Below are 27,137 nucleotides of genomic sequence, written 5' to 3' on the forward strand. Positions count from 1 at the left end.
GGCTTGGCTTGAAAAGACATCAGAGAAGACAGACTCAGCTATAATAATTCCTGAGCTAAGCCAGACTGAATGCTCAGTCAGGGATTTTATCTGAGCCGATTACAAGGAGGCTGAGCAGTGAAGGATGAAACAGAGAGCAGGGTAGGTGTTTTCTCTAATGTTCCCACTGATATAGATGGTAAAATACATGAGGGTGCTTTGTCTCTAGTTCACTTTAAGATCAAAAAATTGTTTGCAGGAGTTCCTTGAGATCCAAAAGTTATTTGCAGGGTTCCTCCAGAGTAAAAAGGTTGAGAAAGCCTGCACTATATGGACGCTGGCTGTCTAACAGGGAGGATTCTGTTTGCTGGAAAGGAATGGGGTAATGTACATAGAAAAGTATATATTACTTCACCATTTGATTTGCTGTCAATGTGTATGGATAACACTGCTGCGAGCGGAGTGCAGAGCCTGTGTGCCCAGCTTCTCCCCATGCCAGCCTTACCTCCAAGCACGGTGCCTGCAGCCAGTGTCCAACCCCTCCTCCGGTGATTGTGCAGAGAGTGTAGATGAGGAGGGAGAGGGAAGGTCAGAGGGCACAGCTGCTACAGTGTCAGCCAGGCAGAGGACAGCAGAGTATCCCGCATCAGCATGTGTGAGGAAGCAGAGGCAGCGAGGTGAGGAGAATGTCTGTAGAACAGAGCAGTCACCGTGGGGCTTTGTCCGTCATTACTCTTTATAGGAAGCATGTCCTGCGGTGACTGCTCTGTTCTCTGTAATCCCTCTGCCGCTCTCCATCCTGACTTCTCAACCCGGGACACAGGCGGCTGCTGCAGGAGGCGGGATCAAACCTCCCAAAGCGTGACCGTCCCGCCGAAAATGGGATGGTTGCGGGGTTTGCTCTCCTGTCCTTTATCTGCTGCACAGGCGCTAAACTATTTTTTGGGGGGGGGGAGATGGGAGGGTAATTAATTGGAAAGGGGGAGGGGGGAGTTAGGGTAAGTTTGGATACTATACTTTGAACAGAACATTGAAATGCAATAATTCTTCAATCGCACCCCAAAATTACAGAAAAGTTGCACCGCACAGTAACGCTGTTGAGAGACCTTACAGAGAGGCATACAGTACCATGAAGGTATGCCTAACTGCTAATGTAAACACACGTTATGCACTGCATGAAGAGCGTTACTGCATGTTAATCGGCCGCACGCAAAGCACCACAATAAACATGATAGCCCCATAGGACTATCATCACTTGCAACTCCATGTGATGATTTTGTCCATCGTTGCAATGCAACACAATGGATAAAGTAAGGCCCTTGTCAACAAGATCCTCAGCACTTGGCACAGATAAAAGTTTTCCAAGTGGTCATATCTATAGCCATCCACTGCTCAAACATCAGGCATATGAGACAAGGTGACCACCACCGGAAAGAAGCAAACCAGTTTTCAGTTGCTTTTAAAACCAATAACACTTATTTCCTAAAAACAATTAAAACCAGAGTACAAAACCCACATTGTGGGCCCTTATGACACGTACATCAAAAAAGGGCGCTGGAAAAAAGGGCGCGTGGTGTAGCTGAAATTTAATGTTATTGTCTATAACCATATTTTATCGTTTCTTCTTGTAATAAAAATCTGAAAATATCATTTATTACACTAAAAACAATAATATATGTATAATTATAATAATTTTATATCGTCTATAACCTTTTATCAGTTCTTCATGTAATAAAATCTGAAAATATTGTTTATAACAATGTAAACTAAATAAGTACATTCGTAATAACTATAGTAAAACATAAGTAAATATTATCAATATTTTACTACAAGTAAACCTAACCCTACTCTCACACAGAACTCTCCCTCTACCTATCCCTACACCTTTGAACCCCCCCCCCCCCCCCCGGTGGTGCCTAACCCTAAAACCCCCCTGGTGGTACCTAACCCTAAAACCCCCTCCCCGTGGTGCCTAACCCTAAAACCCCCCTGGTGGGGTGTGTATGTATGTGTATGTATGTGTGTGTGTGTGTGTGTATGTGTGTATGTGTGTATGTGTGTATGTGTGTGTGTATGTGTGTGTGTATGTGTGTGTGTATGTGTGTGTGTATGTGTGTGTGTGTATGTGTGTGTGTGTGTGTGTGTATGTGTGTGTGTATGTGTGTGTGTGTGTGTGTGTGTGTGTGTGTGTGTATGTGTGTGTGTATGTGTGTGTGTGTGTATGTGTGTGTGTGTGTGTGTGTGTGTGTGTGTGTGTGTGTGTGTATGTGTGTATGTGTGTATGTGTGTATGTGTGTGTGTGTGTGTGTGTGTGTGTGTGTGTGTGTGTGTGTGTGTGTGTGTGTGTGTGTGTATGTGTGTGTGTGTGTATGTGTGTGTGTGTATGTGTGTGTGTGTGTGTGTATGTGTGTGTGTGTGTATGTGTGTGTGTGTGTGTGTGTGTGTGTGTGTGTGTGTGTGTGTGTGTGTATGTGTATGTGTATGTGTATGTGTGTGTGTGTGTGTGTGTGTGTGTGTGTGTGTGTGTGTGTGTGTGTGTGTATATATTTTTTTTTATTACATTTCCAGATTGTGCATAAACATCCATGATAAAAAAAAAGTACATAATAGAAGATCATACTTAAAAAGTTAACTAAAAAACAACTTTGAATGTATGTATTGAACAATCACAGCAGTCAGCAGTAAGATCCAAATGAGAGAGAGGGAGCGTGTGTGTGTGTGTGCATACACATGCACATACTTACATACACACGGCGTAAGGTCCTTGGGGCTCGCAGTGCAGATCGCACGCAGGCTGCGCGTGCATCTCCTGTTAAGTCTTATGATCTCCGCTAGGGAGACTGTTAGACCGCGAAACCGACATCTAATTACACTGTACAGCGCTGTGTTCTGTAGCAGCACTGTACTTGGGACAACCGTGTGACACAGCCGTCCCCCTGGGGCACTAGAGAGCGATCAGCTCTCATAGGCTGAAGCTTATGATAGCCGATTGCCGTGATTGGCCGGCTGCAAGGAGGGAGGGTAAAAAAAAAAAACCACCCGAATAGTCATATTTAATTAATTAAAAAAAACAAATATTTGTAAAAAAATAAATAAATAAACATGGTCTGGGATCAGACCCCAGCAAGCTCTGTTGGTGGGGAGAAAAGGGAATCACTTGTGTGCTGTGTTGTGCGGCCCTGCAGCTTGGCCTTAATCCTATCCCTTAGCCCTCTCCTCTGAATTTTCATGACTCCCCTTCCACCTATTGTGTCCTTTCATTAACCCTTTAGATTGTTAGCCTGTTGGCCGGGCAATTGTCACCCATGTCACCTCCCACCCATCAAGTGGACTCCGCACAAGACAGGGGTCAAAATACCAGAGTTACTATGTGACCGGTCTTTGTACTATTGTTCCATGACGTAACATCTCCCTAATTTATCGTACAGTGCAGCAGAACGCTAGATCTTTATAAATAAAAAAAAACAACAACTTGTGCCCCCAGTGGACTTTTATCCAAAGGTTATTGTGAATATTTAGCTATACTGACGGTTATCCTCGACACATACCCAACCAAGCTGCAGCGGACACCCTGGTGGTACTGGGAGACCTGGGGACCCGGCAGGCAGTGTGCACAAATTTTCAATAGCTATCATGCTGGTACCTCGAAATGTGTACATTTAAAAGAATTGCAGTTATTTGAATATCAATTTCTGTGGCGCTATTCCCATCAAGTTATCCTGCTCCCTACACCACCTCCTAACACTAACCCTCCTATAAGTATCTAGAAGTATCCCTACCAGCTCATAGTGTGAACCAGCCCATAGGTGGCAAAAAGTATATTTTTCTAGGTCATATCACACCATCGTAAATGTTTCTGAAATGGTAGTGTCTGTGCCTTTGCATTCACTTAGTATATAGGTGTGTATATATATGTGTGTGTGTATATGTGTGTATATATATGTGTGTGTGTAGGTGTGTGTGTAGGTGTGTGTGTAGGTGTGTGTGTAGGTGTGTGTGTAGGTGTGTGTGTAGGTGTGTGTGTAGGTGTGTGTGGGTGTATAAAATTTAGTGCAAAAAAATAAAATGCTTTATTGGCATAACTGACAGCCTGCCCGCTGTGTAAATTTATCCAAAGTACGCCATTTTGTGGTTAGTACTTTAATAGTTCATCTTAAAGTGTACCAGAGATGAAAAAAATGAAATAAAAATTTCTCCAGCCACCTTCTGCCTGATCTCTCCCTCTGCGCCATCCTCCGCCTCCTGGATCTTCTGTAATGGCTCCCGGTATCTAAGGCCAGTCAGCGCATGCTCAGTGCGGCCACGCGTGCTCCACCAACCAAGAGTTCTGCACCTACGCAATAGTACTTTGCTGGTGCAGAAAGCTCGCAGCGGGTAGCACGCAGGGCCGGGAATGCGCTGCAAGCCCCGACTGGCCTTAGATATCGGGAGCCCTTACAGAAGATCCAGGAGGCAGAGGACGGCCGCTGAGAGAGCAATCAGGCCGAAGGGGGCTGGAGGAAACCTCAGGTATGTATTATTTTGATTTTTTTCCATCTCATGCACATGATGCAATTTTCCAACAGATTGAGAGTCAAATCAATTATTTCTGACAGGTCCAATCTGATTTACGATTGTTTTTCTGAACGATTTTCCAAATTCTATACAAAATCAATCAGAAAAGCGATAAGAAATCAGATCGGTCTTGTTGGAAATCAATTCAACTGTCTGACAAAAAATTGCATTGTGTATACTAGGCATAAGGGCTGAGGCACACTGGCCTGTGTTTCGCACAGAATTTGAGTAATTCAAGTGAATGAAAAATGCTCTTTCATTCACTTGAACAATAATCATGACAAAATCACCCACATCAATTTTTCAATGATTTGAGAATGGTATAGATTTTGCAGAAAATTCTCATTCAAGTCAATAAAAAAAACATTTTTCAAAATGGAAACACTATGCGAAACACTGCCCAGTGTGCCTCATCCTCTCTAAGCCACAAGCAAGCAAGAAAATACAGAGAATAATTGACAGAACTTTACCTACTTTTTGGGACTTTTTTCAATTGAAGAGTGCTGAAAGGTTATTTTAAAACAGTAGGAGAAAAAGTGGATTGAATAAGAGTCCATGTATGTAATTGTAAATATGTAAAGTGTCTCTTAGCAGCTGTATATATAGTAAGGGCCTTTGCACACTAGCTGCTCTGCATTGGGCTTGAAAAATGCATTCCCATTCACTAGATTTTACAAGGGCCGTGGAGTCGGAATTGGAGTCGAGGCAATTTTGGGCACCCAGAGTCGGCGTTGGATTTGTGGTTTCATAAATTGAGGAGTCGGATGATTTTTGTACAAAATACACAGCCCTGTTAAGTATTAGACTAAGGAGTTGGAGTCGAGTAGTTAGAGCCATTTTGGGTAGCCGGAGTCGGAGTTGAAGTCGGAGTCGTGGTTTCATAAACTGAGGAGTAGGAGTCGGAAGGTTTTTGTACCGACTCCACAGCCCTGGATTTTACAGAGATTTTGCCAGGAAACTCATTCAAGTGAATGGGAATACTTTTTTCAAATCAGAAGCGCAACACAGAATAGCTAGTGGGCAGGGGCCCTAAATCAAATATCACTTCCTTAGAACTGCTAAGGAGATACTACAACCTACCTTTAAATACTGTCTACTGCAGCTGTACCATCATAGCAGCTTGAAGTCCATATATAAATTGTATCTGCATCTCCATCACATAGATTCAAAACACCACAAGGGAGCCAGACCACAGTAAGGCAGATAAAAGCCAGTATTCTTAATTTGAAAAACTTCACATAAAAAGGACAAATACATCCACAGGATCAACTGACGCGTGTTGGGCTTACAATCCGCTCTTAGTCATAGTTGCAACTATGACTAAGGGCGGATTGTAAGCCAGACACGCGTCAGTTGATTCTGTGAATGTATTTGTCCTACTTGGAGTTTTAAAAATAAAGAATACCGGCTTTTATCTACCTTACTGTGGTCTGTGGATCCCTTGTGTTTTGGATGGCCTGGCTGACCAGATCCTGCAACAGAGGGTATGTGCCTGAGGGGGTTTAGAGTATTGAGACTTCCTTTCTCTGCTCCATCACATATTGTATATTGCCAAGCTGTGACAAACTTCTCTCTAATCAGCAGTCTACTGTTTGCAGATTTGCGCTCTATTTGTTGTATAACACAGAAAACACAAAACCATTATAAAACACATACATTTTATTGCTTCAAGAATACAGCATAAGGGGGGAAAGCACAGGAACTTTTAAAAAGAAAATTACACAAGGATCCAACTATGACAAACACTTGAGGCAGTGACATCATTGTAAAACACTGCACACCGAGAAGCAGGTTTGTGAAGGATCTTTAATCTTGTTTTAGGGAACAGTCTGTCTGTACAAGTAGAAAAATCAGAGCGTTGGGTTACAAATTAGAAATGTCAACACTGCATATTGGGGTTCCTCAGGCATTGCTAGACGACATTGGCTGCTCATGATTATTAATCCATGTCTCACGTGCCATTAAAAGAAAAAAATTATACCCCATCATTTGAGTTTTCAGATGACACCCAACCAAAATAAAAATTCCAATGCATGGACCAAAACCCCCCCCATAATTTTCCTGAAACACCATTTAGGTCTTCTGTGGTCTGTTTAACAAAAGCGTATCAGCTGGATCAAGTGTGAAAAGGTTGAAATAAGAGCAACAATGCAGAGGCCAATTCTGCTGATCTTTGCCTCTATTGAAAAAATACCCAGAATTATGGGATTCTTGTTTCTCTTTACCATATACCAATAGCGTTAAGCCATTAATCACAATCCCCCCCCCCCCCCCCCCGCCGTTTCCTTCCATGCAGGGTCCCAAAAAATGTTTGTTGTTTAACCTAGCTGAACCTCGGTTTCATGGTTACGTGATTTGGCTGGTAAGACATGAAATTGTAAAGCAGCACAGATACAAATTATGACACAAAAAGAAGGGGCTTTCCAGGTGGAGGCGGTGTTTACCTTCAACAAGACCTAAAGGGAAAACAAAGTTTTTCATCAAGTATGCAATAAAGACGAGGCATAATGTTTCTCCTTGTTGTTGAAATGGGTTATCACTGCCTTGGCATTTTTTACAGGGGCCCTAATTCAATTCACATTTTCTCTCTTTTCTTCAAGATATTTCCACGTCTTATCAAGAACATGCCTTTAACGCCACCAGCAAGCAAGAAAATACTCAGAATAATTTTGACAAGACTATTTCACCTACTTTTTAAATTGCCGAGATCTGAAAAATTAAACAAAAGATGAAAAATGGTTTCCTAGGAGAAAACATGAATTGAATAAGGGCCAGGGTCTATGCAGTAATATGAAAGCATGTCCCAAGATTTGCTTCTCCATTAGAAGTATTTTTATCTTTAGTTTGTTCTTGATAAGCCTTTTCTACTTTTAGGTCCTGGATGCAGTATTTTGGCTGTGGAGAAGACTGGATATGCTGAACTGAGGGCATGAGATATGGATGTAGGACTCCAACCAAAGTATAAAACAGATAAAGTGTGCAGTATTTACATAAGACTCCACTGTCCGTGTCGACTCACAAACATGCTCTACAAACAGCTTATAATACAGGTCTCCAATTTTCCTTGTTGACAACATGCAACGTTTAGAAAATTGGGAGTTTTTTTTTCCTCTTATACCCACAATATGTTACATCCCTCTAAGGGTTATATTTCTCTGCATTAAAACGAAAGGATTTGTGCAAGGGAGCCATAATCATTACATAGCTTTCTCCCTTTTAAGGTTTACTTGGTGACAATTTATACTGTCCATTGTGAAATTAACTGAAGATCGATCAAAGGGACGATAAAAAAAAATAAAAAAATGAAATGGATATAGTTTTAGGAAATCCCAGATCTGGTAGGGATACCACCATGAAGCAACAGAGGAAAGATTCTCCATGTTCTTCTACACTTTATGAGAAGAGAGCTGTCCATCACGTAAGCACCTCCTGATGAAACCTGCTACTGTGGCTCGGCTTAATATACTAGTATTCTATGAGAATCACTCCACCTTATTGGAGGACTTCAGTCCTACAAGATCTCTACACAGTGAGGTAGACATCTTGCTGTATTTAAAGAGAACCCGAGGTGGGTTCTAAGAATCCAATTAGCATACAGAGGCTGGGTCTGCATATAATACCCAGCCTCTGTTGCTATATTGTTTGTCCCAGTCTCCCCCCTGCGCTCTGCCGTTTCCCCATAAATCAATCGCCGTGCTGGCCACATGCAGCAGAGAGACTGACACTTCAGATGTAAAAAGCCGGCTGGCGACACTTTGCATGTTGCCAGCAAGGCGATTGAATTATGGGGGTACAGCAAAGCGCAGGGGGGAGACTGGGGCAAACAATATAGCAACAGAGGCTGGGTATTATATGCAGACCCAGCCTTTGTATGCTAATTGGATTCTTAAAACCCACCTCGGGTTCTCTTTAAAGCGACTTCTGGCTAAAAATTAGAAAATGCGCGGGGGGGGGGGGGGGGGGGGTACATCCATACGCACCTCTCCCAAGGCAGTCACAATGCTGACAGGTCCCACGCAACCAATACCTCGGAGTGCAGTGCTTCCCCAGAATTGCTACCATAACCTCTTCTTCAAGCTATTAACTTTGCATTAGGTTGCATGGAGTGGCATCTGAAGCAAAGAAGACAGCAGCGATTAAAGATGGGGTCACAGAGCACTGCAAGCTGCAGCGTGGGGTGTCTGCCAGGGCTGCGAGTGACACAGAAGAGGAAAGTATAGCTATTGTTTCACAATCAAGTTTTCAGTTTCAGAATCCCATTAAAGTTGAAAGATGTAGGCTCCCATCCATATAGGATAGAAATAGAAAATAATCTTCCACTTCATTTAAACCAGTGAAAATTATGGCAAGCGTAAGATCCGGAAAAAAGATACTTTATGTATTAACACTGGTTATACATCCGGTCTATAAAACTACTAACACAGTAGAAAACAAGGTAAAAGATATGAGCGAGATGTGTGTGGTTCTAAAGATTATTGCCATATTTTCTCATAAACATGCAGCAAGCCCTGTATTGGCTAATGGGAATGGGATAGAGCAAATATGCTGCCATCTTGTATGTGTGATCATATAGTGCCTCTTGTATTACAAGTATTTACTCGCTGGTTAGTACAAGATTCAGTTGCTAAACCCAAGTCCTGATGAGCAGTTCACAAACACCATCAGGAGCCATGCTAACATATACAATGACAAGAGATAAAACACTGTAATCATATATTAGCACAAAAAAACCCTATACCTCTATCAGGACCACCACTTTTGCTGTGTGGTTGTTGTGGTAGGAAAAACGGTTTAGGATTCTTCAACTTTTGCTTGAATGGTACCAACAATACTCCATGTGGCAATACAAAGAGGCAAGAATAGGGGGCAATGTCGAGTTCCAGATTAAAAAAAAAAAAAAAAATCTCGTCACCCCAAAAAAACTTTTATAATGGAGTACCAACAAATCAAACAGGTAGAACCTGTACAGTCGCTTAGAGCAATCACTGCATTTTTCTTTCATTCACTATTCAAAGTCAAACCGAGACTGTCTTCTTCGATTCAGAACACACAGTACTCCAAAACAGGAAGTGGGAGCAAAACAATAGGAAAAAAAATACAAGTGCAACACATCTGCCACTGTATGTGGTGTTTTTAGCAAAAGCCTAAGCTAACTTAAAATCTGAAAAGTTAAGCGCATTGATAACTGTCTCAATAATAACATTGGCCCAGATGCACCTCCGAAAGGTCTCTGTGAATCACTGACATAATGTAGACTTATGTGTTAAGTCAAGGACAAAGATTAAAAACGAACATCGAAAATCTAAACCCTAAAAGATGATCTGTGCCAACCCAAAAAGGACAGCAAATATGCATTTTCTACAATGGCCAGAGCCATCCCTGAACTTGCACAGCAGAGTATACCGCCTCATACAACATTTTGCTTTGTAGCTTTTAGTAAAATGCCATACTCTGCTATAAACTGCTAGCTTAGCCTAATAAAACAAGACACATAACAACAGATCGCTGAAGTCCAGGCTTCAGTCTGGTTGCTCACATAGATCAGGCGGTTGCCCATACAGTTCTGCACCTGAACTGCACGCTATAGAAGACACTATTATGCTTTCATACGTGCCTTATTCCATAGAAGAAGCGAATGTTTACACAACATTTACACCGAACTCCATCACATTCCTGTCAGACCAATAAATGTCCCAACCCAACCCCACAAATTAAAAAAATTCCTAAGATTTTTTTTTTCTCTTTTTAAAGTTTAGTTAAAAGGGAAATGCAAATAGGTTTTAGAGCTTCTGTATAAATCTCACTATATTTTAATAAAGTAGTTGTTTGGTTTAACACTGCTTACGGATCAAGTAAGTGACTTGTTGCTAATATAAAATTCCATAAAGACCATTAAAAATTCTCTACCGATTTGATACTGAACCTTGAGTGTGTTGACAGTCCAAAAAGGGTTGTATGTACATGTATAGAGCATACAGGAGCAGAGACTTAACAGACATCCCTAGAATACCAATTGACCAGTCCACCAAAGATGCATAAAAAAAATATCCAGGTAAGCGTTTCTTCACGGATTTTGTTGTGCAGGCAAGAAGAATTCAGATTGTAGATTGGAAACGGGGAAGATTCAGATGTCATCCTCCTCCTCGTCCTGTGAGGAGCCTGCCTGGTTGGTTGCGCTGGCTGAGGCGGCTGCGAGTTGTGCCTGCTGTGCAGCCTGCTGCATCTGTAGCCATTCCTGCTGGGCTAACTCTGCTTGCTGCTGTCTGGCCTGCAACAAAACAAAGACCACTTTATCAACTTCATAGCACATATTACAGGGAAAGGCAACAAGGCAGGAAAGGAGATGGTAGACTGATATCCTGTGAATCACAGGAAAGAAGCACTGTAAGGACAGCTACTGATGCATCCATTTTAGAGCATACCTGAAATAAAGCTACATACAGACTTAGGCCAGAAACCCACTAGGAACGATTTTCTGAGCGCTTTGCGATTTGAAAAAAACTCTTGCTAATGCATTGCAGTGGGACTGATCCCACTTGAGCAATGTGATTTTATAAAAATCCCCAATAGCATTGCATTAGCAAGAGCTTTTTCAAATCACTCACGATTAGAAATCGCTCCTAGTGGGTTTCTGGCCTTAAAGGGGCCCTATGGCGAAAAATTGTAAAATGTAATATATGTGCAGACATATACAAATAAGAAGTACATTTTTTTTCCCAGAGTAAAATGAGCCATAAATTACTTTTCTCCTATGTTTCTGTAACTTACAGTAGGTAGTACAAATCTGACAGAAGCGACAGGTTTTGGACTAGTCCATCTCTTCATGGGGGATTCTCAGGGATTTATTTATTTTCAAAAGCACTTAGTAAATGGCAGTTGCTCTATCAAACTGCCCAAAAAAAGTGTGTAGCGAGCAGGGAAGCTGGCCAGCATCAATGTTTAAATCCTTTTTAGGGAATATCTTTATAAAGAATAAAAGCCTTGCTGAGAATCCCCTATGAAGAGATGGACTAGTCCAAAACCTGTCGCTTCTGTCAGATTTCTACTACCTACTGTGACAGCAACATAGGATAAAAGTAATTTATGGTTCATTTTACTCTAGAAAAAAAACCATACTTCTTATTGGTCTATGCTTGCACATATTTTACATTTTACAATTTTTCACCAAAGTGCCCCTTTAAAGTGGATCCGAGATAAACTTTTACTCATTGCATAAATGTGTTCCTTTAATATAGTTTATAGGGCATTCCTCAAGCCAAATACTTTTGTTTTAATACTCCAATTCCCTATAAACTAAACAAGCCTTGTCCACAGCTTTTCAGAGAGCCTTGGCACTCAGTACCAGGTAGCAAGGGCTTATGGGAGCTCAGTCTGGGCAGGAGGAGGAGGAGGTTACTAGCCAGAGATTTCAGAGGCGGAGGGGAGGAGGGGGGAGTGAAATTCTCCACAGGCTAAGTGCTGGAGATGCTATCACCTTGCCTCAGTGTAGTGTGACAAACAGAACATGGCTGCCCTCATTGTATCACAGCAATAAATCAAACTGTTGAAGCTGTTGGCAGCTAGATAGGCTGTCTAAACCTTAGATAAGATATATAGACATGTTACTTGTTCTAGTTACTTTTTCATATCGGATCCACTTTAAAGAATACAACATTTTCATCCTCATTTCTCCTATCCTACAAGTTCCTATACCTGTTCTAATGTGCTCTGGCTTACTGCAGCCCTTTCTAGTTGCACTGTCTCTCTAATATAGCTTATCTTCTTTTCTTTGTCAATCTTTGTCTACCCAGAGAGGAAGTAGCGACCTCTGCTGTGATAGGGACAAATTATGCACGCCCCCTGCAGGCTCACTCCTGTGTGCTTTGTTTATTTCTCACTCACAGACAGGCTCTCAGTCTCAGCTGTGTCTGTGATGTTTTGGGAGGAGGGAGCTGCTTGCCACATGCTGACAAGCGTAGAGCCCAGACTCCTGGCTCAAAAGAAAAAGCTGTGTTTATCAAGGAGTCTGAAGATTCTTGTCAGAGGCTTTTTCTAAACTTGCCCATAACGTCTGAAGGCTGCATTCACTGTGTAAGAATAAAAACGTGTTGTTCAAACATAAGGCAGTATACATCCTGTGTCTTCAGTATACTTCCTATTTCGTCAGCCATCTTTACTGCTTACAAAACCGTTTATAAAACTTATTTTATCGCAAATATTGAGGAGGAGAGTGGCGAAAAATCTCAGAGGGGGCTAGGAGATGTCCCCGAACAAGCTGATGTGTTTATGTATACAACATTCCTTCAATACAGATTCTCTTTAAAGGACCAGTGTCACGAATGTGTTTTTTTTTTTTGTATAAATGGATACCTTTTACTGCTGGTTTTGTGTGAGTAGTGTTTACCAGCATATTTCATTTTTGTGTGCAGTATGAAAAAAAACAACACTTACTTGATTAATTCAACCAATGCCCCCCCCCCCCCCCGCCCCCCCTCCCGTTGGCGACTTGGCATACACTAATGCAGTGTAGGGGTGTACAAGCCGCAGTTGGGAAATAGGCATTCCCGCTCTCACCCCTGCCTCCATCGGCAGCTCTAAATGAGCGCTGACATAGCCGCTCACAGACACAGCGGGAGCGCCTGTCAAATTGACAGGTGACGTCACCGCTTTCCACAGGACCTTCAGAGTCCCGTCCACGCAGGCACTGCTGGGGGCACCTATCGAGGCTTTAGAGCGATATAGACTGCACATGTGCGAGAGTTTCTAAAGCCTCAATAGGTGCCCCCAGAAGTGCCTGCACAGACGGGACTCTGCAGGTTTCCTCCACAGGCTTCCTGTGTAGAAAGCGGTGATGTCATCTGTCAATATGACAGGCGCTTCCACCGTGTCTACGAGCGCCTATGGCTGCATGTCTGTGAACGGCAAGCAAAAAAAAAAAAAAAAAAAAAAAAAAAAAAAAAAAAAAAAGCAAATTCTTAGCATTTCCCATTTTAAGTGTGGCTATTTTGAAGCCAATACTGATGTAATTTCCTGCCCTACTTTCCTTCCCTTCACTATAGAAAGTGCATTGTCTCAGCATGGGAAATATTGGCCAATCAGAGAAGGAGGAGGTGTGAGGGGGGAAACAGGAGGGAAAGAGGCTTCAGCCAATCAGGCTGCATTAGTTAAGTCTGAGGGTAAATAGAGAAGCAAAAAAGGATAACCTAGTATGCCCTGCAACTTCCTTTTTGTGTACCAAATTTTGTGTGTACCAAGTAAGAGTCATGTAAAGTGGGGAATGATCATTTATCAACAAGAAAAGTAATAGTGATTTTAACTTTTGGTTTGCCTAGTTAGCATCCTTATTCCTTGTTTACCAGATAAAAATAAAGAATTGATTTTATGCCCGACAGTTGCACTTTAACCAGTTAATGAGATTGTAGCGTATTAAAACGTCCTGTTTGAGCCTGTTAACGGCAACAGGACGTTTTAATACATTGCTCGTTCCCGCCCCCACTTCCGTTCTGGACGAGCTGAGCTCGTCCAGAGACGCTAGAGGGCACCGCTCAGGCCCCGCTGGGCCGATTTGAATAATTTTTTTCTTAAACCACACAGCAAGCACTTTGCTTGCTGCGTGTCCTACTCGATTGCAGCCGCTCGCCGCCGATCCCCAACGCGAAAGAGCCCCCCCCCCACAGACCCCGTACGCAGCCTGGCCAATCATCGCCAGGCTGCGCTTTGGGGTGGATCGGGAGTCCCTGTGACGTCACGACATCGATAACGGCACTCCGTTCAGAGCGGGATTTCCTTATGGGCGTGAATGCCAACGGCGATCGGAAGGGTGGGGGGGGAAAGAGCAGCAAGGGGAGAATCATGTAGGTAGCGCTAAAGAAAAGGAAAAAAAAAAAAACTGGTGCAGGAATCAGAACGCCCAGCAGGTTAAAACGCATTTAGAATAAAAACAATCTTAGCAAAATGTACTACCCACAGAAAGCCCAATTGGTGGCGAAGAAAAACGAGGTATAGATAATTTTCTTGTAATAAGTAGTACTAAAGTTAGTAGGGAGTAAAAGGGAGGTGCACTGACAGGTAAAAATTGCTCTGGTCTGTTAGGGTAAAAACCTTTGGGGGTGGACTGGTTAAAAGGGAACTGAGGTGAGACATATGGATACTAAAATATTTATGTCCTTTTAAACAATTAACACTGCTTGGAATACCTGCTAATCCACTGCTTATAAGGGTGCGTACACATGCTCAACTGATATTTCCTGTTGGTGTCAAGAGCTGATCCTCTTAGGCAATTTCGCTGTTGCTGGGGGGAAGGGGTGACTGCGGAGGGACGAAGAGCAGCACATGCGTGAGGTCACACGGCAGGCGGGGAAGACGTGCAAACAATGGGGTCGGCGTCGCTGGGGTTGGTTGGATCTGACTTCATTCATTTAGCCAAAGACCCTGAACAAGCATGCAGATAAGAGGTTTCTGACAAGATTAGCTGCATGCTTGTTTCAGGTGTTTTGAATTAGATACTACTGCAGCCAAAGAGATCAGCAGAATGCCAGGCAACTAGTATTTTAAAGGAAATAAACATGGCAGCCTCCATATGTCTCTCAACACTGGTTCCTTTTAAAAATTATTTCGTCTTAAGCAAAGTGGCATAGGCGTTAAAAACAGGCGTTACAACACAGGTACAAAGAGAAAGGTGAGAGGAAGCAGGTAAAAAAAAAAAAAAAAAAAAAAAAAAAAAAAATTAAACAATATTGCGGTTCTTTGCATTGGTTAGGATGTGCTAACACGTTGTGGTGTAGTCTTTAAGTTTTGAGGACTCCACCCCAGCTTCACTCACTCCCCCTCCTCCACCCCAACTTTACTCACTCCCCCTCCTCCACCCCAACTTTACTCACTCCCCCTCCTCCACTCCCCCTCCTCCACCCCAACCTTACTCACTCCCCCTCCTCCACTGCCCCTCCTGCACCCCAACCTTACTCACTCCCCCTCCACCCCTCCCCCTCTTCCACCCCAGCTGCACTCACTCCCAAACTTCACTCCCTCTCCCGTTTCAACTTTTACCGCCACAGTTTACTTTAAATACAATTTCCCCACACAATAGTCATCATGTTGGACTATGCTGTACAGTGTACATCCTGTGACATGTATGCATGCCTTGATCAGCGGATTGAGGGTGTTTACTGTTGCCCTGGGTGTGTGCGTGTTGCTCAGCTAGAGGCGGAAGTCGCAGAGCTAAATAAGCATCTCGCAACACTGAGACGCATACACAACATGGAGATGAGCTTGGATCTCACGATCCAGACACTGGATGGAATCGGTGAAGATGAGGTGGGTGGAGTAAAGCCGGAGCAAGAAGCAGAGGTAGCCGCTAGTTGGGTCACAGTTAGAAGGGGTAGGGGAAAAAGTGACAGGGAGGCTAGTCCCGAGTTGTCCCTCACTAATAAGTATGCTTGTTTGCGTAATATTGGGGAGGATGATTCAGGAGTAGCAATGCTGCAGCAGGATGTGCTCCTTAGCAACCAAGGGGCAGACTGCTGTAACGAGAAAGGGAATAGGAGTGCAGCTAAGGCTAGACAGGTACTGGTGGTAGGGGATTCAATTATTAGGCGCACAGATAGGGTAATCTGTCGAAGAAACCGTGAATGCCATACAGTCTGTTGCCTCCCGGGTGCTCGGGTTCGGCATGTAGCGGAAAGAATTGACAGATTATTGGGTGGGGCTGGGGAAGACCCAGCTGTCATGGTACACATTGGCACCAATGACAAAGTTAGTGGGAGATGGAAGGTCCTCAAAAATGATTTTCAGGTACTTGGAGATAAACTTAAAGCAAGGACCTCCAAGGTGGTGTTCTCTGAAATACTGCCAGTGCCACGCGCTACATCTGAGAGACAGAGGGAGCTTAGGGAGTTAAATAAGTGGCTGAGAAATTGGTGTAGGAAGGAAGGGTTTGGGTTCCTGGAGAACTGGGCAGACTTTGCAGTCGGACCAAGGTAAGGCAGAGTTATTAAATGCTTTCTTTGCTTCTGTCTTCACAAAGGAAACAGCACTGTTGCAAATTACAGAGGCAGAAGAGTCTCAATCTTCTAACTGTAATATTAAATACTTAACGCAGGAAGAAGTAAAGGCAAGACTAAATAAATTAAAAATAGACAAGGCACCTGGCCCGGATGGCATGCATCCTCGGGTCCTAAGAGAATTAAGTTCAGTTATAGCTAAGCCCCTTTATCTTATCTTTTGTGACTCTCTTGCAACTAGCAGAGTCCCAGTGGATTGGCGTACAGCCCACGTTTTCCCATTATTTAAGAAGGGCAAAAAATCTGATCCAGGAAATTATAGACCTGTAAGCTTAACATCAGTTGTATGCAAACTATTTGAGGGGTTACTAAGAGATACTATACATGACTTCATAGTAGAAAATAATCTTATTTCTCAGCATCAACATGGGTTTACTAAAAACAGGTCCTGTTTGACTAACATGCTCAGCTTTTATGAGGTAGTGAATGCTAATATGGATATTGGGAATGCTGTAGATGTGATATACTTGGACTTTGCAAAGGCCTTCGACACTGTTCCCCACAGAAGTCTGGTGCAAAAGTTGAGGATGCAAGGACTGGGGAAGAGTTTGTGTGCATGGATAGGGAACTGGCTAATGGACAGAAAACAAAGAGTTGTGGTCAATGGATCGTACTCAAAATGGGAGACTGTTAGCAGTGGGGTCCCACAGGGGTCTGTACTGGGTCCAGTGCTCTTCAATTTATTTATTAATGGCCTAGTAGATGCAGTAGTGAGCAATGTTGCTATTTTTGCAGATGATACAAAATTGTGCAGAATCATCAACTCTCAGGAAGATAGTGTCATATTGCAACAGGATCTGGATAGGATGGCTATATGGGCACATACATGGCAGATGAAATTCAATGTTGACAAATGTAAAGTCATGCATTTTGGTCGTACCAATGGTCTAGCACCATACAAAATAAATGGGATACAGTTGGGAACATCAAACTTGGAGAAGGACTTAGGAGTACTCATCGACAACAAGTTAAATAATCGTACTCAATGCCAAGCCGCTGCAGCTAAAGCGAACAAAATTTTGGGATGCATTAAAAGGGAAATAAAAACTCGAGATGCTAGCATAATATTGCCCCTGTTTAACTCTCTAGTAAGGCCACATCTGGAATATGGAATTCAGTTCTGGGCACCACATTACAAAAAAGATATTGCAGTTTTAGAGCAGGTGCAGAGACGAGCTACAAAATTGATACGTGGGATGGAAGGTCTCGCTTACCAAGAAAGGTTAGATAAACTGGGTTTATTTAGTCTAGAGAAAAGACGCCTTAGAGGAGATCTAATTAACATGTATAAATACATTAGAGGGCAATATAATAGCTTGGCGGATGAGCTTTTTGTCCCTAGGCCTTCTCAAAGGACTAGAGGACATGAGCTGCGCATGGAGGAAAAACGTTTTAGTCATTTATTTAGGAAAGGGTTCTTTACAGTAAGAGTGGTTAAGATGTGGAATGCATTGCCACAGGAAGTCGTTATGGCAAACTCTATACCTGCATTTAAAGGGGGCTTAGATGCTTTCCTTGCGTTGAAAGACATCCATGGCTACAATTACTAGGTTATGCCTAATGATGTTGATCCAGGGATTTTATCTGATTGCCATCTGGAGTCAGGAAGGAATTTTTCCCATTTGGGGCTAATTGGACCATGCCTGGTGGGGGTTTTTTCGCCTTCCTCTGGATCAACAGGGGTATGTGGGGGACGGGCTGGAGTTGTACTTTGTACTGGTTGAACTCGATGGACGTATGTCTTTTTTCAACCAAAATAACTATGTAACTATGTAAATAGTTTAGGGTGACTGATCACTGTTCAGATAAACTGTTTGTATTTTTGGTAAGGTGCAGGTAGGTGCGTGTGTGTGTAGGTGTGTGTGTGTGTGTGTAGGTGTGTGTGTGTGTGTAGGTGTGTGTGTGTGTGTAGGTGTGTGTGTGTGTAGGTGTGTGTGTGTGTGTAGGTGTGTGTGTGTGTGTAGGTGTGTGTGTGTGTAGGTGTGTGTGTGTAGGTGTGTGTAGGTGTGTGTGTGTAGGTGTGTGTAGGTGTAGGGGTGTGTAGGTGTGTGTGTAGGTGTAGGTGTGTGTGTAGGTGTAGGTGTGTGTGTGTAGGTGTAGGTAGGTGTGTGTGTAGGTGTGTAGGTGTATAGGTGTATAGGTGTAGGTGTGTGTGTAGGTGTGTAGGTGTAGGTGTGTGTGTGTGTAGGTGTGTGTGTGTAGGTGTGTGTGTGTGTAGGTGTGTGTGTGTAGGTGTAGGTGTGTGTGTGTAGGTGTGTGTGTGTGTAGGTGTGTGTGTGTAGGTGTAGGTGTGTGTGTGTAGGTGTGTGTGTGTAGGTGTAGGTGTGTGTGTGTAGGTGTGTGTGTGTAGGTGTAGGTGTGTGTGTGTGTAGGTGTGTGTGTGTAGGTGTAGGTGTGTGTGTAGGTGTAGGTGTGTGTGTAGGTGTAGGTGTGTGTGTAGGTGTAGGTGTGTAGGTGTGTAGGTGTAGGTGTGTGTGTAGGTGTGTGTGTAGGTGTAGGTGTGTGTGTGTGTGTGTGTAGGTGTGTGTGTGTAGGTGTAGGTGTGTGTGTGTGTGTAGGTGTAGGTGTGTGTGTAGGTGTGTGTGTGTAGGTGTGTGTGTGTGTGTGTGTAGGTGTGTGTGTGTGTGTAGGTGTGTGTGTGTGTGTAGGTGTGTGTGTAGGTGTGTGTGTAGGTGTGTGTGTAGGTGTAGGTGTGTGTGTAGGTGTAGGTGTGTGTGTGTAGGTGTGTGTGTAGGTGTAGGTGTGTGTAGGTGTAGGTGTGTGTAGGTGTGTGTAGGTGTAGGTGTGTGTAGGTGTAGGTGTGTGTAGGTGTAGGTGTGTGTGTAGGTGTAGGTGTGTGTGTGTGTAGGTGTGTGTGTGTGTAGGTGTGTGTGTGTGTAGGTGTGTGTGTGTGTAGGTGTGTGTGTGTAGGTGTAGGTGTGTGTAGGTGTGTGTGTAGGTGTAGGTGTGTGTGTAGGTGTAGGTGTGTGTGTAGGTGTGTGTGTGTAGGTGTAGGTGTGTGTGTAGGTGTAGGTATGTGTGAAGGTGTAGGTGTGTGTGTAGGTGTAGGTGTGTGTGTAGGTGTAGGTGTGTAGGTGTGTGTGTGTAGGTGTAGGTGTGTGTGTAGGTGTGTAGGTGTGTGTGTGTAGGTGTAGGTGTGTAGGTGTAGGTGTGTAGGTGTAGGTGTGTAGGTGTAGGTGTGTAGGTGTAGGTGTGTAGGTGTAGGTGTGTGTGTAGGTGTAGGTGTGTGTGTAGGTGTAGGTGTGTGTAGGTGTAGGTGTGTGTAGGTGTAGGTGTGTGTAGGTGTAGGTGTGTGTAGGTGTAGGTGTGTGTGTAGGTGTGTGTGTGTAGGTGTGTGTGTAGGTGTAGGTGTGTGTGTAGGTGTAGGTGTGTGTGTGTAGGTGTAGGTGTGTGTGTAGGTGTGTGTGTGTGTAGGTGTGTGTGTGTGTGTGTGTAGGTGTAGGTGTGTGTGTAGGTGTAGGTGTGTGTGTAGGTGTGTGTGTAGGTGTAGGTGTGTGTGTGTAGGTGTAGGTGTGTGTGAAGGTGTAGGTGTGTGTGTAGGTGTAGGTGTGTGTGTGTAGGTGTAGGTGTGTGTGTGTAGGTGTAGGTGTGTGTGAAGGTGTAGGTGTGTGTGAAGGTGTAGGTGTGTGTGAAGGTGTAGGTGTGTGTGTAGGTGTAGGTGTGTGTGTAGGTGTAGGTGTGTGTGTAGGTGTGTGTGTAGGTATAGGCGTGTGTGTAGGTATAGGGGTGTGTGTAGGTATAGGGGTGTGTGTAGGTGTGTGTGTAGGTGTGTGTTTAAATTAAAGTTCATTTTTTTTAACCCGCTAAATAAACCACTAGCTGTTCTCTAACTGCTGCTCTAACTTATGAGCAGATCTGGAATTCTGAAGCTTCTGAAATCTGTACTTGGTCCAGCAACTGGTAAGTGGTACACAACACATAACACTAGGGAGGAAGGACCTCTGTACACAACAAGGGAAAGACTGCTTATATATGGAACAGCTCACGAGTGTGTCTGACAGTTGCCAAAATTACCATAAAGAGTCAAACGTGGTGAGCAGTAACCAAAAAGTGATGGGGGTAGGGTGAATATTTGCCAGAATTTCTATACACCTAACTCTAGATTGCTACAGATTTTTGATCAATCCCATCAATCTGACTGGTTTTGTTAGGAGATTTTTTTGCCTGTTAGTTGTCCCAAATGATCATTTTCAATCGGTCATAAAAATAATCATTTGTAAGCGATCATTCGCGAATTGTCTCTTTAATGGCCACCTTTAGAGATACCACAACAATGAATGCAATGTTCAGAATGCACTAGCTGAAGATATAAAAGGGACTAGGCCTCAATTCCTATCCTGGAAGCTGTGTGCAAAAAAAAAACAAAAAAACGAAACAAGCAATACATTTAAAGAAAGCAAAAAATCCAATTGCTTACTTTTGCAAACAATTCTTGTTGCTGCCTTAAAAGTTCTTCTTCAGGAATGCCAAGGTTTTCTAGCCGAGAACTTGCCTTTCTTCTTTTTAATGCTACCGTTTTACACTCTTGCAGAACTTCTTTTACTTCACTGATATAAGAACCAAAACCCAAACTTTCTAGTGCTAGAGAAAGAAAATACAAAAAGACTATTATTGCAGTCACTAAAGATTGCGTAACTTTGAACGAAAATGAACAATGTTGCACACAAAGTACATCTTAGTACTGAACCTGTAACATCATGCTTGACATTGGTTTCTATGCAACTGGAGTACCCATTGTGGACTCAGTACAAGCAGGGCTGACTACTAGGCCTGAACGATTTTAAGAAAAAAATGGCATTGAGCAATTTCTGGCCGAAATCATTCGATTCACGATTTCCTTCAAATCAAGCTTTGTCCCTCCCCCCCCCCTGTGCCCGTTTGTTCCCACTCTGTGTTGCTTCTGCAAACTTCCCCCATGCGGATGGATAGGACATCATTGCAATAATCGCCGATTTGACCATTCCGAAATCTTGATCTTGGTCATCGCGATTTTGGTTTAAAGTCAATTTATAACAGTAGGCTGTACATGGATGGAACCACAGAGAGGCACTGGAGACAGAAGAGGTGCTAAAGTCCTGGCAATGGGAGAGACAACAGCCATACCTCACCTTCCCAGTCTACAGAAATGTGATGCTGAGTTGGGTACACAGTGTAAGACCCCATTCACAATGGGAACTGCAAAACACGATCACAAGCCTAGCGATTGAGATTTTGCATTGCAATGTTCCACAATTGCATTGTGCGATTCTAATTCATGATCTGCGCATGGAGGAAAAAAGTTTTAGCCATTTATTTAGGAAAGGGTTCTTTACAGTAAGAGTGATTAAGATGTGGAATGCATTGCCACAGGAAGTCGTTTTGGCAAACTCTATACCTGCATTTAAAGGGGACTTAGATGCTTTCCTTGCGTTGAAAGACATCCATGGCTACAATTACTAGGTAATGCCCAATGATGTTGATCCAGGGATGTTATCTGAATGCCATCTGGAGACGGGAAGGAATTTTTCCCTTTTGGGGCTAATTGGACCATGCCCTGTAAGGGTTTTTTCGCCTTCCTCTGGATCAACAGGGATATGTGAGGGAGCAGGCTGGTGTTGCACTTTGTTCTCTGGTTGAACTCGATGGACGTATGTCTTTTTTCAACCAAAATAACTATGTAACTATGTAATTTCAACCAATGAGAACCGCATTGCAATCGCCCGGAAAACGTTACATTAAGCATGTTTGATCAGCAGGAGTCCCAATTGCCACACTGCACACACCAAAGTGTGAGTAATCCCATGGGATTACATGTATTACAGCACTTTGCTTATCGCAGGCAATCAGCAAAGCACAAAACATTGCCAGAAAACGCCCGAGTGTGAACTAGTCAGTACTTGTCCAAGCTATTTTTTTTTTTTTTTATTATTATGGGTTTAAACCGAGCAATTCAGAGACAGCATTTAGTTATTTTGCTGGGACACCAGTAATGAACTTTTGTAATATATTGCATTATACTTTGAATGAACTTAAACTAGAACAAATTCACACAGAACTGCCTTCATCTGAGCTGCCCCTGCAAATAAAAACAGAAAAATAAATAACAGTTACAGCTTATGGACAGTAGATGGTGCAAGAAAGACAAGTCAAATGCTGGCTTGTGGCATTCATGCTGTGAATGTATCAGACAATAGATTTATAGTGGCCGCGAAGTATGCTCCAATGTACTGTATGCTTCACACTGTACTTCTAAGTGCAATGCAATTTTTCATCCGTGTTGTGATTGCATAAGAACATAATGTGCATAGTGTGAAAACATGCTAAAATGTCTAGCAACCAAATATTTTCATTTTTGCTTTAAAGGGAACCTGAAGCAAGTAAAATTATTTAAAATAAACACATGACGTTGCTGCAAATGAATATACCATACTAACCTCACCGTCAGTTCCTCTCAAAGCTCACCATTTTCTTCTTACAGTGATCCCTTCCAGTTCTGACAATATTTTTTTTCAGAATTGAAATATACCAGTTGCTGTCAGTTATATATCAGCAGCTGTCAGTTACAACTGAATGTGCAAGGTAATGTCCATGTTTCCCTATGGCTCAAGTGGGTGATATTACAGTTTTACAGTGTGCTGACCAGGAAGCTGCTATGGGGTAATGGCCATTTTTAAAATTGAGGACAGAGAATTTCATTGTTCACAGTGGAAAAATGGGATGCAGGAGAGGAGAAAGAGATTGAGGAGTAGACTACAGAGGAGGTATGAGTATGATGATGATCTGTGTATGGTTATTTTGAATTTTTATTTTCACTTCAGGTTCTCTTTAAGAATAATTTTTACTAAACTATACTTTATATTTTCTAGAGGCTTGTGGAAGTTTTGGGGGAGCCAGCACTGGATGCCCCCAGTCTACAGAGGACGAGGAAGCCTCATTGGGACCCTGAGGGTTCCCCCTCCAGAGGTAAGTATTTCCCAGAGGGAGATTATTTTTTTGTTACAGAGTCTCTTTAAATGTGATTAAATACCTTTGGTTAGAGACCCAGAGATACCAAGAGATACATACCTGGGGCTTCCTCCAGCCCCATAAGCCTGGATCGCTCCCACGCCACCGTCCTCCGCTGCCTCTGTCCGCCGGTACCGGGCCCCGTAATTTCGGCCAGTCGAGCCAGTCCCTCCGTACTGCGCAGGTGCATGCGTACAAAGCCGGAAGGAGCCCCTGTGCATGCGTACAACTGGTCGCGTCCGGCGGAAGTGACGGGACCTGGTACCGGCGATAGAGGCAGCGGTGGATGGCGGCGTGGGAGCAATCCAGGCGTATGGGGCTGGAGGAAGCCCCAGGTATGTATAACACCTTTTTTCATTTTCAACTAGCCTTCGTCTCTGGTTCCCTTTAAATGCCCTCTTAAACATTCTTAAAGGACAACTGTAAATCAAGGGTTATGGAGACTGCCCTATTTATTTCCTTTTAAACAATACCAGCTCTCTGATATAGTTCTGATGTAGTTAACAAACACTGTATTAATAGTAGAGATAGTTGATGAGGTCATGAGGTTCATTAGGGGCCATTATGAGAATTGTTATGCAGACTCCAATAGCACTATGGCAAGTGTGTGGCGCATGCAAGAAGAAGAAACTGCCTTGTGATAAAACTCTCCAGCAACCAACAAATAACTGAACTAGTTCTGGGATATTCCACCGATCTTATCTGCTGGATCAAATGTTAAAGTGGAACTGAACTCTTGCACAGGACAGAAGGAAAACAAGAGAAATGCACGCTGTATGTATTTAGAGACTTTAGCCTGTTCAATTCCCCCTCATTTGTGTCTAATCACAAGTTGTCATCCGATACCTCCCCCTGTGTCAAATGACTGCCATGGCAGATAAGGCTAACAAAGAACAGTAGTCCCCTTTAAATACCGCACCACTCCATCAATTGTAATCAATTCATCATCTTTATTCAACAAACATAAAAGCACTTAAAACCAATGTGAGCAGCCATGTAATAATAATAAGATAACAGTCCATGATTAATGTATAAATAAATCTCCACAAGAGTATCAACAAACGGTAATGCCCCTGAATACATAAAAAGTAAAAATACTGATGTAAAAATCTACCCTGCTAAGCAAAAAAGTGATCCAGCAACAAGGACAGTGAAAAACATACTAAAAAGTGACCATAGTGCTTGAAGAAGAAAGACCAGTACCAACCAGATAAATTGAAAGTGATACAGTGCATATAATCAGCGTAATAACGCTGTAAATAAGGTGCAATTAGCCATAAAGGTGCTGCGTGCACAAGAGAAAAAGACAGCGACTAGCGCTGAGGAAAGAGCTTAACGCTTACCAGAGGATCTGAGTGTGGAGATGAACTACCATGGCATACCAAACCTGCCGTCGCGATTCGCCGCTTTCCGCAATATAGCGGCTTCCACTGGGCATGCTATTACGCTGATTATATGCACTGTATCACTTTCAATTTATCTGGTTGGTACTGGTCTTTCTTCTTCAAGCACTATGGTCACTTTTTAGTATGTTTTTCACTGTCCTTGTTGCTGGATCACTTTTTTGCTTAGCAGGGTAGATTTTTACATCAGTATTTTTACTTTATATGTATTCAGGGGCATTACTGTTTGTTGATACTCTTCTGGAGATTTATTTATACATTAATCATGGACTGTTATCTTATTATTATTACATGGCTGCTCACATTGGTTTTAAGTGCTTTTATGTTTGTTGAATAAAGATGATGTATTGATTACAATTGATGGAGTGGTGCGGTATTTAAAGGGGACTACTGTTCTTTGTTAGCCTTGTATATTAATTTGTTCCTTTCTGCACACTCGTGTAATTTTTCCCTTACTATTGGGGAATGGTTGATGGTGCTTGCCCATTTATGTTTTTTGCCATGGCAGATAAGCTCATTTGAAAGCACAGTTGTTAACATTGTCTGCTTCCACGAATCAGGAAGTAGAAACAGTGCAGATTTACTGCAGGATTTTTTATCAGCTGTACAAAGAAATGTTTTTTTGTTTAAAGATTATACTGTTATATATCTTTTAGAGGAATTCAGGAGTTCAGGTCCGCTTTAAGGAGGAGTAGAGGGCTTCACAGATGAGTCTGCCTCTTGCTGCAACCACATATTATAATTTTCCCATGTGAGAGTCGGTGGCTCATTCACACCTGCTACCACTGCCCATCATGTTTACTATAGGCAAAAAAGTGTTCCACAGTGACGCATTTGTTACATCGGTTTTCATCAGATATGTAAATCTTACGGATATACAATGATGCTTGCAAGTTGCAACTCCAAAATTCTGCATACAAATCTGAGAACAGCTCGCTGAGGTTAGCAGAATTACATGGAATAGCATGTTAACTAGCAATCATCAAGCCATTCACTGGATGGACGCCTCATGGAATGCAGAACAGTATAAACTAAAGTCTATAAACAAGGTACCATAAAAAGACATTAAGTCACATGGAGAAATGTATGCAATTTTAAACACTAGCATGAGCAGTTATCTGGTGAAAGGCTTAAAGAGAACCTGTACTGAGTAAAAATATTTAAAATAAACACATGAGGTAACTTCAAATAAACATTACATAGTTACCTTGCCATCAGTTCCTCTCAGAAGCTCACCATTTTCTTCTTACAATGATCCCTTCCAGTTCTGACAACATTTTGTCAGATCTGAAATAGATCAGTTGCTGTCAGTAAAATATCAGTTGCTGTCAGTTATAGCTGCGAGGAAAACTGATGTACCAGGTAATGTCCATGTTTCCCTATGGCTCAAGTGGGCGATGTTACAGTTTAACTGTGTGCTGACCAGAAAGCTGTTATGGGTAATGACCATTTTCAAAATGGAGGACGGAAAATTCCCTTGATCACAGTGAACAAACAGGACGCGGGAGAGGAGAAAGACACTGAGGAGTAGACTACATGGAAGGTAAGTATGACTTGTGTATGCTTATTTTGACTTTTAATGTTCAGTTCAGGTTTTCTTTAAGTACTATGAAGCCTACTGGTTATTTTTTTTTTTTTCATTTTTCTCTTGATTTTCCACTAGTTTATAAAGGAGAAATAGGAGAGTGAACAAAAGTACAGTAGTGTTTGTACTAAACTGTCTCAACCATTTTGTCTGAAGGAGCACTTCTGAAATATTCCAGACCCTAGAGAACTTCTGCTCAAAAATTACATGTAAAATAAATAATCAGCAAACAAAACCCAAAGGTAATTCCAGTGAAAACAATTAGGAAAAAAAATTGCAAAATTTGATATACAGAATACTTCACGTCACCAACTAACCCTTAACGGAGAGCAAAATGTAATGTCCACATTAGCCTTATTGTCCAACATGGATTTTGGGCGAGATGCCAACTGTCAAGGAAGCCAAATATACTTAGAGGAACTGTTGCAAAAATCTTAAAATTTAAAAACACATACAAATAAGAAGTACATTTCTCCCAGAGTAAAATGAGCCATGAATTACTTTTCTCCTATTTTCCTGTCACTTACAATCAAGGCCCATTTCCACTTGTGCCGCACGCGTCAGCACTTCCAGGTCTGCGAGTACGCCATCGAA

At 42.6% G+C, this 27,137-nt stretch overlaps 1 protein-coding gene across 1 annotated transcript in view; it reads right to left on the reverse strand.

Annotated features, from left to right (window-relative positions):
- Positions 1 to 7,376: 7,376 nt before the first annotated feature.
- The window catches only part of DR1 (down-regulator of transcription 1), a 30,765-nt gene continuing 11,004 nt past the window's right edge, over positions 7,377 to 27,137 (reverse strand). Inside the window, exons 2-3 of the mRNA XM_068239783.1 lie at positions 20,989 to 21,152; positions 7,377 to 10,801 (exon numbers count right to left, since the gene is read on the reverse strand). Of these exons, the coding sequence (XP_068095884.1) occupies positions 10,658 to 10,801; positions 20,989 to 21,152 (308 nt within the window). The 3' untranslated portion in view covers positions 7,377 to 10,657. The remainder of the gene's footprint in view (positions 10,802 to 20,988; positions 21,153 to 27,137) is intronic.

This window comes from Hyperolius riggenbachi, chromosome 6 (genome assembly GCF_040937935.1).
Source record: "Hyperolius riggenbachi isolate aHypRig1 chromosome 6, aHypRig1.pri, whole genome shotgun sequence".
Lineage (NCBI taxonomy): Eukaryota > Metazoa > Chordata > Amphibia > Anura > Hyperoliidae > Hyperolius > Hyperolius riggenbachi.